Here is a 12,777-nt window from a genome sequence, read left to right on the forward strand (position 1 = left end):
TGTCGCAAACTAGTTGAGTCACAGAGAATGAAGTAAACTTATTCTCAAATCTCAGTTAGTTATTCGACCCCTAACGGTGTGGTTCACGTAGGTATTCAAATAAATCTGGACCAGGTGAGCTCTACAAAATAAATTTCTTGCGAAAATTGTTGTAAATTTACGTTTCTGGTAAATGTTAACATCTACAAAATTGTGACAATCAATATTAACTAAAATTCATTATGACGTGTGCGACAAACAGAAGGAAATTCGATGAGGTACACCTAAGTGCTTTCTTGGTCTGTGCTAAGAATGTAAATATTAATTAATTTTGTCATAAGGACTGACGTTACTTTCGATGACCTAAGTAAATTCTCGTCGGTATTTTTAAATAGGTTATTTTCATTTTGTACTTTTCTGTTTTTTTACCACCCGCACGTTAGTAGGTAAGTGAGGTATTGCATTGCGGTAAGTAAAACACGTTTTGGAGCGCCAGGAACCCGAATCAAACAAAATCTCGATGATGTCGGTCTCTCTGTCTGTCGGTTCGTTTGCACTCCCATTTTCAGCTAAACGGCTGAACCGATTGGAACCAAATTTGGTACACGTATACATAGGCATAAAAGAGCAAAATCGCGCAGGTGTGCGGGTGGTATCCCATGCTAGCCACAGAAAATTTTATTTATATTAGTTTTGTGGTTTCGATCTTTAGCTGTGTGGCCGGGGAACAATAACCTATCAGTGTGTGGAAGGTAGAACTGTCTAGGGAGTATAGGATTTGTCGTTGACAATCGCTGAGTGGGCTGAATGTGCAAATTATTTTATTTCAATGAGCAAGTTACGTCAAAATAACATAACATAAGATAGGTAGCTATTGATGCCATCACCGTTTTTTGAACATATCAAAATTTCATACATCTCGACGTTTTACATCATTTTAAGTACCTAACTTGTACGTACGTTGGCAATTGATAATTTTCCAAGGTAACGCATAGACTGATTCGGTTCCAATTTTTAATATGTAGGTATATTAGACATACGAAAACGGAAAATAACGAATTTTTGAAAAAAAATTTTGGAGCGCATCAACGGCATCGAATTATTACAATTATTAATCGTGTATTGTCTTGTGACAGTAAAATCAAAAAAATAAATAAAAGAAATAGACAAACATGAGCAAAAAATAAGCCAGGCGTTCCCACCAAGTGGTCACCCATCCAAATACTAACCGCGCCCGACGTTAAAACTTCGGTAATCGGAAGAGAACCGGTGTTTTCAACGTGGCATTGCCGTTGTCGAGAAAATTACTGTTGAAATAATAGCAAATCATTTCTTAAAATGTTGAATTTCGTGATTTTGGGCTTTAGGCACCTTTTAAAAGATCCTTAAACAGTTTTCGCATGTTAGACGAAAAGTGCGTCAAGATCGCAGAGGGAAAATGCGTCAAGTCCTGTGTTAAGAAAAAGACAAAAGCAATAGAGATAATCCAAAACAAAGCAATTTTCAATTATGTACCAATATAAATAATTAACCGTAATTAATAATCGTTTAAGATATAACATCCAAATTACATTGAATTCTGTCAGAGATCAACAAAAATTTTCCTGTGGGAATTTAAAACAGTTTAATGTTTAGTAATAAATCGGTACATATACAACAAATTAATATGACTTTTAGCAGTGTATATTAGCAAAGACTATCCTCCTTCAGGATAGTCTTTGATATTAGACTGCCAAAAACTTTTTTTTTAAATAATTTGCTTAAGCTAGGAGGGTGTTCTATCAAGAATTTAGCAACTGGTTTTTTAACAAATCAAAACTGCTGCATTTCTTACACAGGATTTATACTGGTCTGGTCTAGACTAAAACCATCGATTAGTTATCCGTTCTTAGTTCTTATTCATTAGGGTAGGTAATTATGATACTTGCATAAACGTGCTTTTCCTTCGGCGAAATTGGGCGAAGTGCGTTGCGTTGCGGCGTGGAGGTAACTTTGGAAAATGCGAAGTATTATTAAGCGACAGAGCAAAACGATGCTTATTTTCGATAGTGTCTGTCTATCCTGCTGCCTGTGTACACAATAATTGGCAAACGCTTAGACCGTTTCGGTCCTAATTTTGCACAGTTAACAGTAAACACCATTTTCCACCCCTTTCAACCCCCGGGATTTCACCCACGGAAAAATTCAGCTGTTTTACTTTTTCCCAATTTCTAATCATTTCACCTGCCTGAAAAACCCGGTTTCGCCGGTAACTAATTTTTTTCAAAATAAATTATTTTAGAACTAATTAGTCTGGACTATTTTATTTACATTGGCTCCCTACTTGTTTTAATTGACTATTAAAAATGTACCTAATCATTTGTCTGATATAGGGTGCAACGTTCAGGGCCCTTAATACGCCACTGCCTGGCTGGAGCACGCTTAGGCCCGGACGCCCATAAAAGCAAGTTTATTCAGCATAATGTTATTAACTATTAACTACCGACAGAGGTACTTTAATAATAATAAATTGTTTTTTTCTACAACTGTCAAAAAAACCTGTCATTTTCTGACGAATTTCGAAACGCGAAGTACTAGATTTTTAAACGGTTAATTAATAAGTAAGGTTACTCTTGACAACGTGCGCGAAATAGTCAACAGTGAAAAAATAACTATTTCTGTATTTTAAGTTTTTCCTAGTAAGAGTCAAGTCTAACTAGGAGATATAAAAAGTGATTTGGCCTATTGTTTTTGCTTCATTTATTGTAATTGTATGTAAATCTTCATTTTCAAAATTATATACTTAATTATATAAGCAATTTTGACAGGAAAGGGATACTTTGAGGAACAATACACAATTAAAAGCAATAAAATTTATTTATTACTAACAAATATAATTTGTTTTATATAATATATATAAAACTATTCTCTTTAATCAATATCACAGGAAAAACTGCTTGAACAGCAACAGCATATTATGGCCACCACAATGTTAAGCAACAAAATTTTTACAGTTTTATATACATTAGGAATAATAAAAAAAATCTACATGTGAAAAACTAAACTAAATTGAATACATAAGCTAAACTGAAAAATTTTTCTACATACATGAGATCTTTTTTAATCAACAACTATTATGTACAATAATTAAGTTAAAAAATGGCATAATCGTGAGTAGGATTACAAGCAAGGTAAATGCATTTTGGCACGTGGAATTCGATAAGTAACTAGTATAACTAACGAACAAGTTAAGTAACAATAGAATTTAGTGCAGCCAAAGCGGAAGAAGTTAAAACTATACACTTTGTACACGTTTCCCCAATGTGGGGCATACATTTTATGTACAAGCAAAATTGTTTAGTATTGCCAAAAGTATTGCACGTTTGCAATCTAATTTGAATTAGTGGGTTATCCTGGAGCACCATAACAATATAGATAAAAACACCTGAGACCTGTCGATGTTTTGGATTATGCACTAAAAATATAAATTAGGATGTCCTTTTCTGGTAACTAGCGCGAGTTTATGTTGATCCAAAACACCCCACTCAGATACTAATTGCAAAACTCGGCCATTTTCGGTCATTCTATACACTTAAACCTAAACTCATCACAGAAGTGTGCTTAAATACAATTTGTCACAGCTAGCTTCTTAAAACACAGTGGGCTTTTCCTTCCTCCGAAATCACGTTCACGAACGCCGCCCAATCTTCGAGCCTGGGCGCGCACTGAAGAGTTAAATCGCCCAGTTTTCTCCTGGCCATAAAGACAAACTCTCCAAGCCCGTGTTTCACCCCGCAATGTTGGGGGACTTGAACGGTAATCTCTTTCGTAACGTCTCCGCTATCGATCGAATTTTCGCTTTCCTCCCAATCGTCTCTGTAACCCTCGTCGGCGGTATGTCGGATTAATTTCGTAACTTTAACAGAAATTTGCGACACCTCCAAGTCGTCATCGTTCTCGATTCCGTGGATTATTCCCCTCGTCACTGCAACAAAAAGGAATACAATTAAATGGCAAGTCATAATTTTGAAGTTTGTTTAGACTACCATTGCAAACAAAGGAGGTAGCTTGGAGAAATACGTGATGTTTGGCCATTTCGTGCCAATAAGCTACAAATAGAAGATTTAAAATATTTGTACGCGTCCCACACGAGCGCAATTCATCAAAAATTATATGCATTGTGTGTGAATAGCAAAAACTGGCTTGAAGGCGTTTGAATACATTAGCTTTTTCAGTTATTAATGACGGTCATTACGATCTTGGATGTTTTCAACCCTCAAACTCAAAATACACGCACAGAGCTTTGCCTAATTACCCGGACGATGTATAAAAAAGTAATTAACGCCATAAAAATTTTTATTTGACAACTAATGCAGCGCCGAAAGATATTCAGTTATACGAAACCAGTTGAAAAAAACTAATATGACGTAGCTCGTCTTAATAAACCGGCGCCATCAGTATCACACAACCGGATTTTCTGGTGGTCAACAATAAAATTTGTATTAAATCAATCGTAAATGTGAATACGGCACAAACCATATGGTCGTCTCGTAATGGACATCTTTTATAATCGCCTACGATTTGGAGATTTTTACATATTTTGTGACCTGCCGAGGTCAGATTTGTATAAGCAAATTTCTGTGTTATTCATTATATCGTCTTTATATGGAAAAATATTTATTTTGTGCCTGTATAAGTGGGCATATTAATTTCAATGTTAATATTAAATGACGTTGCTTATGGACATATGGATTGCATTACTTCACTCAAGTGTCCTTCCCACTCAATTAAAAATCGTTTTACAGCGCCAGCTTATATACTTAGAAAGAAAGTGTATCTTTGTAAGAGAATGTTGCGAAATTGTAACAAGCAAAACCATTGATCCAGATTTCTATTGACATTGTATTTCCGTCTTACATTAAAGAAAAATTGTTATGCCAATGAAGCCTTCTAGAAGTGAGGGGGTATGGTATAGCTGAACGCCAAAATACGTTGAATACTCAAAAATGAAAGTAAGCCCACTGGCGTCAAAAATACCTGTAGTGATGAGAAATTATTTATTGTACAGGGTGGTTCAAATTCGTGGCTCAACATTGGGATCTCTGTAACGGTGACAATCGATTGTGACAAAAAAAGGTTTTGAAATTTTTGGAAAATGTTTGAAAATAACTAAGGTATCACTGAAAAACTGAAAATTTATTTATTTAAAGGGTTGTCTTTAATATCAACCACAATATTTGATATAACTACTGTCATTTTTTGCTTGGACTAAACACCCCTAAATATAATTTACCGATCTAATTCTATGCAAATTTTTGTATATTTATTGCTGTCGTTCTTAGTCGTTACATGAAATATGTACGGGTACAACCTCTTGGTGGCGAACTATGCAGTAAATTTAAAAGAAATTTGAAAGTACAAAATTTCGATTTTCGAACATATGCACATCACAACTAATTGCAGCCTTCATGTCTGAAGGGGAGAATTCTGATTGTTCCGCCCCCACTTGCGAAAAGCCAAGTTTTGCCTCTTAACCAATAGATAACTGGTGAAAATTCTTCCGTTTTAGTGGTTTTTGATTTTGCAGTTGCTTTCCCCGTGTAGGGGCGGGTAGAAGAATACCCCCACCGCAGAGACACTGCGTGTCGTAAAAGGCGACTAAACAACGGAGGTAGAGGCGGGCATGCAACCTTGAGAGAAGGGGTATTTTGTTCGTCAGCAAGCTTTTGTGTCATTCGGAAATAGCTTTCTCAGATCATAACAATTAAGTACCAAAATACAATTTTTTATGGCGGAGAGGATGAAAACAATCTGCAGCCGAAACCGCGCATGTCCCATCCAAGGGCGACATTGGAATTGTTTAACTTCTGCTGGTTTAGGCGAGTATAGTCTTAGAAAATGAATTATAAAAAAACACTGTAACAGATTTCAGGAATTTTTAAACAAACTGCTAAGGTTAGTCGACTTTATAGTGGTTTTTTAGGAGCACGTTTCAAGAAAAACAACGAAAGCTAATACCCGCGTAAATTTCATCACAGAGCTTGAGATCTCAGAACTCAGACTGGCTGCTGTTGCGGTTTTTTTGCGTTATCGGTGTAAATGCTTATAGGGACGATCAGGTACATTTCGGATTTCTTATTTCAACTACTGATGCAAAATTGGGTTAGCGCATGAACACATCCACTTGAACGAAAAATTTGCAGACGCTTTTAGGAGAAGTGCGAGTACAATAAATTTTGGTGATATACGGCGAGCCAGAAACTGAGAAAATTTGATTCGATATTTCCATGTTTAAAGATTACAATTTTGGCCAGATGGAAATTTTTTGGCTCCCTCATTTAGAGTGGCACGATCTTGGGGTAAGATATTATTACTTATTTCATTTAGGCTAGGGGCATATTAGAAGAAGAGATGTTAAAAAAGTGCCCATTTCAGTCTGTATTGACTAGACTAGGATTTTCATGTACTTTGTTACGTTTTTTTCTTACCAATTAATATTCCTGATTTTAAATTCCATTTAAGTAACTTTTTGATTTCAGTGCTGTTCCTCCAATATGATACTCCAAAATAACTTCAAATTATTTTAATTTAAAATTGTTTTATAAGATTTTTTGACGTTTCGGCATTGATTAATGCCTTCCTCAAGACGACATGCCGAAACGTCGACAAATTTTATAAATAAAAATTTTAAAATTAAAATCATTTGAAGTTATTGGAGTTATATATTGGAGGAACATCGCCGAAATCAAATAGTGAAAACTAACAACCCTTTTTTAACTTTTTGATTCTCCGTCTCGTGTATATTTGATATTTTTACGCCATCTAGGCATTTCCTTTGTAATCGCCTAGTTTAAATCCAAGTGTAAGAATCCTTAGTACAATAGTACTTTGTTTCCCCGACGGAGATCGTGCAGATGTTCTATCCCTTTTTTTAAATTTGGTCTTGCGTATAAGTTGTATTTCTTTTTCCCTTCAGAGTAGAGTCTGTCATATTGGTTACATGCCAATTATTTTCCTTCGGTACGCCATTACTTTTTTATTCCGTATCTACCTGTATAAGAGGTTATTGGTTTTGGCTGTCACCATATCTTTGGAGTGGTTTATCTCTTTCTTTTTCATGTCTGTGGCTCTGCTACATTGAAGCGCTTTAGGCTGATGTATTTGCACTAATCAGTACGAGGTATGTACATTTATGACGCAACATTTTTCTTAATACGTGTTTTTTTAGAGCTCTAAGTTCTCACTTACGCAGTATGTGAATTTTTACACGTCTACCTACATTAACCTGGTGAACCTTCTTCTACCAACATTACTACCTACTTCGAAATATATACCTGGAGGTTTCAAGATAATAACTGCAACTGTAAGTATTACGAAACTGTTGGATATCATTGTCTTGTAAATTGCTCCGATAAGTATATCTGATTTTACTTGCACAACCTATGTCGCTACGAAGATATATTTCCTTTACCCGATTTTGTCTGCGCTACTTTCAGATTACTACGAAGATTCATTTCCACATTGTATTAATTATTTAATATCGGCCGCGTGTCAGACGTTAGTATTGCTTTCGTAATATTTTATGTGCCGCACTATTCACTCCTCTCTTATTTGTTTGTTCGTGTCGTCATCTGTTACGCGTTACGGATTAGGCACAACGCGCCCTTTTGAGCTCAATTTAAATTTAAACTTGATATTACAGATCTATATATTACAGTATCCTATTTTTAATATTTTGAGAGCATTTATTAAATCACTTTTGATTTACTAAAGATTAAGTGGCGCTAACAAACTACAAAATCAAAAATTACAAAAGACCGTTGTTGGGGAGCCAGCTTCAGATTATATTTAAAAAAAATACAGAACCCAAAAAAACAAAACATATCGAACGACCTCAAAATTTATTTTCTACAAAACGATAAAAAATAGTCGATATATAGAGACAATTCCACTGAAATATCTGCACTTTTTTTAATCGACACTGTGCGTGTTATGAATCACTTATGATCATTTGAACAAAAGTTAATTCTACCTGGAGTGTTTATTTTCGATTTAAATGTTTTTTGCAACCCGAGTATAAAAATTTGGATTTTATTCATTTTGGAAAGTGAACGTGAAAAGGTTTCGAAGAACAACCATATTAAGGGCGTTTCAGATAATGTAGCAAAACGGTATCGTCCGGGGAGGGGGTTTCATACAGTGTGTTTCTGTTAAAATCAGCGTTGCGAAAAATAACCCGACTGAGTGAGTTGGTAGATTCTTGCTTTGGTACGTGGGTAGCAACTTTCAAGGTACTTCCACAGTATGGTCGCAGTGTATATCATTGTTTACAAGTATTGTTAAAGGGTCCTATGATCTGGCACATCTGGCGTTTTGAAATTTGGAAATTAATTCCTGATGTGTTGTTTTCAGTGGTCATGAATGTACCAAAATCGCTCTTGACCGTCTCCATATTGCTACAAAAATTCATTTTGCTATATTTATCTCAGGATTTTTAAATAATTGTGAAATTATTAAAATTAATTTCGTACCCTCAGTTTTTTCAAATAGAATCGCAGTGGCTAATTTTGGTATTTTGAATTTTCAAATTCATAGAATCGTTCGTTTAATCTACAATGGAACAAAAAAACACGCATTTTTTGTGTTATATTCATGTATCGGTTAATTATTTTTACACACTTCGTACAAAATTGTCTGTAAAACCCAAAAATGTAACAATTGATTTTTACTTGTAATCCAAAATTTTTTATATCCGTATCGTATCAACGCCACCAAAATTACAGGGGCGAGCCTATCAACAGGCACTTCCACATGATTGTATAGTCCGTTCCAAAGCAATAACCTCATTGCTTATTATAATTAATCAGTCAGGTATTTCCAATAATAAGAAGGGTGGAAAAAGTAAGTTTCTACCCTTATGAATTAAAAAAAAACTGAATCCTCTATAGTATATACAGGCTGTTTCACGTAAACCGTTGCCTAAAAGTATTCAGGGTCTCATTGATAAGTTAAATCTGAAAATGTGAGTCAAAAAGTCTTCCAAAATCAACAATACTGATGACTTGGTGAGAATGATATAAATTTCTATTGCCCTTCTACATGCTTGATTTGAAAAAATGAAAGTTATTAAAATTGACCATCAGTTTTAAAACGCCCTGTAGAAAGTCGATCAATATTTTAATAATTCTTAAGTTAGTGTAGATTTTGGTCTCATTTTTTTTTAATTCAAATCAACGGAATCATAGGTGTCTACAGGTATGAAAAGAAAAGCAGTCAAGCGTCAAAAATTTTGAATAACTTGAAAACCTTTGATGCTGTGTATAGGAAAATGTGGTATCAAACGACGTAGATTTTCATCTAGATTTCAAAAACAGAATGTTCTATAAAAAATAAGAAAGTTGCCATCAACAATCGGGTGTGAAACAGTCAATGAGAGCCTGAATACTTTTAGGTAACGGTTTGAGTGAAACAGCCCGGATACATTTCCCGCATTCTGTGCTATTTATAAACAAAAAAATTTTTTTTCCTGCCCAACAAGGTTTTTTTGTTAGATACATGGGCTGCAGTACTGTTGGTCAACAAACAACATACCATCATTCCCCAAAACTTGGGAATTTTTGTACTCCCCCGATTTTCACCTACTCGACTCAAGCAGGAGTAATCGGACCCGAACCAAAGAGTATGCCATAAACTTGGTGATGATTATTGTATGTATTTGATTAGGCTCGTGAGCGTTAAAATCTTTAGCTCATTTTACAGTGTATGTGAGATCCGCCCAATTTCCAAAAGGAGTAAGTAGGTAATAATAGTAGTCGCGCAAAAAGTTTGCTTCACACATAATAACACACTTGAAGTTAGATACCACCCTCCTTCAACATTTTTGCATGGATATCGATTTTAAATTTCACCCTCAAGCAGTGACCCGATCAATCGAATGACGCGAAAATTACTTTCGAAATTAAATAATTGCCAAATTGTTACGAGACCCATTTCTTAATAAATAATGATAGTCCGAAAGTGTACGATTAATAATCTTCTCCTCTCAACAACGCATTATTATTACCCGAAACCAAATGTCAAGATATACGCATTTTGGGGTCGTGTGAAACGCCAAAGAATATCAAACAAAAGCTACTTACCAAGGTCGCTGGTGCAAAAAGTGTGGGCCAGTTCTTCCGCGCTGCACGGTCTACATTCTGAAAGGATAATTAAAATATAGTACTAAAACCAATAAACGGCAACTTTCACTTATGTGAGAAAACGTCGTAACATCCGCTCAATGTTTATCAAGCGTATAATTAAATAATAATTAATCAGCCTAATTACCTTCGGTCGGATCGTACGCTTGACTTCCTTTTGGTAACGGTTCGAGATCGTATTCAATTTTGGCGACCCTCTTGATCATGCTGCTGCCGCCGATCGCCTCGATGTAAAGGGCAACCTGACCGTGGCGACTTTGGAAACATCTACAAAAAACCGCGCGCGTTTAAAGAGAATCCCGATAACAAGTTTACGGATATTACCTGACGGGTTTATGTCCCCCATTTTCATGTGAATAGAGGGGCAATAAAGATCTTGGCCCTTCCAAAAATAAACGAGCGGCTAAATGTTGATTTACGCCGTCGGGATGTACTTTAATACAAGCCCTAAATTCTCTATCTCGTCCTGGTAGGCGAAGTAGTACTCTGAGTGCCCCTCGGGGGTAAAGCCACGTGACCCTACCTGTTGTACATCTCAGGTAAACCGGCGTCACCCCTCGATCTTCTGACGATGTCGTTAAACCGCTGTAAATAAAAGGATCGTTTTAGAAAACTTCAAATTTACACACAATTATGGGGGGTTGTGCCATTTTTCCTTTCATTAACCAAAACTTTGAATGAATAAAAAGTGAAGATCTGGACCATCTGGTAAAAATCATCACAGCGATGAAGATGGCGACATTCCAACGAATGTAAAGTAGTAACGGAATACATTTATGCACAGATGGTTAATTTTACAAGACGTATTAATGATACCGTTACTGAATAAGATTTTAAAAGCAAAGTGTCATAATTAATAGCCGTTAAAATCACGTCTGGGAGGCTTAATCGACTTTCCATTATTGTAGACGGGCCGTTTCCGGGCTTTAGCCCAAAATTGCCGACGGTAAAAGGTCATAAATGCGAGAGTTTACCTGGTCAGGTGCAGACAGACGGTAATTATACAAATCAAAAGGTTACGGAAGACTGCTTTGAAGTGCCGTCTTGACTGGGACTAATGGATGTTCGGCTGTAATTTTGCAGGAGATAAAAATGGTGATGACAATTAAAATTGAACAATGCGTACGTAAACCCCATACTTCCTGACAAAGATGCAGGTTTCGTGTTGGTAGGGTTGCGAAGAAAAGATGTACACCTGAACTGTCTAAATGCTGGCTCAAATTACAAAGACGAAAAAGATCAGTTTGCCAACAGGGGGACAATTCACGTGTGTTGTCTTTCAACAAAATTAACTAATCTCGTCTTTATGCCCATTAGCTATTGAGTGCAGCCGTCAGGTGCCGGTGGTAGGCGATAGCATTGACAACAAACTACACGCGCTTCTTTTGATTGCAAATAAAGAACTCTCCTTTTAAGGCTCTTGTTACTGGAATTGCAATTTAGCGATGGCCGTCAGACGGTCTGATGGCACGTTATTCAATCTCTTTTTTACGTGCCATTACACTTTTTTGATTGTCCCTTTCGATAAAACCCCAAAGAACCTCCTTGATTAAACACGCAAAAAGCGCCAATTTAATTCTAATTACCTTCGCCAGGAATTTAAATTAAAGTTCTCTAACAGTATAATTTAATTTGGAAGAAATAATTCTACAGACATGCAACAAAGGCAATGGGCCTTGCTGTTCAACCTTCCTTCTTATAAAACATTCACGCGGCTATTATTTCACAAGTCTTGGTCGAGGAAAGTGAATGGGGTTTGGATTCAATTACGCTATCGTTTTTAATTATTTATCAATAGGTATATGCAAATCACGCCTTTGCATTCACTTTGTTGACTGTCGTGGTAAAAATTTCAAACACACACGCGAGTAAAAGTAGCTCAGTTTCTCTCTGGAAGTTATATGTACGAAGAGACCACGCCTTGATCTAACTTTCGATTAAGTACTGCTTTTAGTGTCTAATAATTATCTATTAATGGATGACTAAACACTAATCAGGTTCTCAGTTGTGTAAGAGATTCATGGACTGATATAAATCTAGTTTGATCTATGAAGAGAAGGTTACTGAACAGTAAGGGCTTAAAAGCCGTTCAGTGAATTCCCAGATCCAAGATCAATCTAAACTATAATTTTTTTTAAATTAATTTAAGCAGGTTTTTACTTCAACCGGCAGCAATACCATTAATTATGTTTAAGTCGCCAATTTTTTGCACGTGAGCATGAAGATCTCATCTTAAAAGACACGATTTTCGTTAAATTGAAGCAAAATGACTAAATTAAAGCCGAATCTAAAAATAAGAACACGTTTGGGATTGGGCTCACTCACCGTTTTGGTTTCCATTCCACATTTTTGTAGGTATATAGACGTTAAAGGATATCGTTCACAAAAGTTCTCTTGAAAAAAGTGTTGTAGTACTCGTCGTAGTAGCTAGTGGATTTTGTTGTAAATTACAAAATTAGAAAAATACAATATTCAGGATCTACTATACTAAAAGAGTTAGGGGGACAATAAGGGGTTGATTAAGAAATCGGAAAGTCAGCTGGAATAAATTTTTACAAAATTTCAAATGAATGTTGATCACTAAAGGGGTACGACTATCAAAACTTCGAATAAAATTGAG

The 12,777-nt window shown here is 35.8% G+C and overlaps 1 protein-coding gene across 1 annotated transcript in view; it reads right to left on the reverse strand.

The window, feature by feature from the left end:
• Positions 1-2,816: 2,816 nt before the first annotated feature.
• Positions 2,817-12,777, reverse strand: part of LOC116173211 (meteorin-like protein) — a 44,835-nt gene continuing 34,874 nt past the window's right edge. The window contains exons 2-5 of the mRNA XM_031490548.1: positions 10,482-10,742; positions 10,285-10,424; positions 10,098-10,154; positions 2,817-3,943 (exon numbers count right to left, since the gene is read on the reverse strand). Coding sequence (XP_031346408.1) covers positions 3,600-3,943; positions 10,098-10,154; positions 10,285-10,424; positions 10,482-10,742 — 802 coding nt within the window. The 3' untranslated portion in view covers positions 2,817-3,599. The remainder of the gene's footprint in view (positions 3,944-10,097; positions 10,155-10,284; positions 10,425-10,481; positions 10,743-12,777) is intronic.

The sequence above is a fragment of the Photinus pyralis genome, unplaced genomic scaffold (genome assembly GCF_008802855.1).
Source record: "Photinus pyralis isolate 1611_PpyrPB1 unplaced genomic scaffold, Ppyr1.3 Ppyr1.4_LG6, whole genome shotgun sequence".
Classification (NCBI taxonomy): Eukaryota; Metazoa; Arthropoda; class Insecta; order Coleoptera; family Lampyridae; genus Photinus; species Photinus pyralis.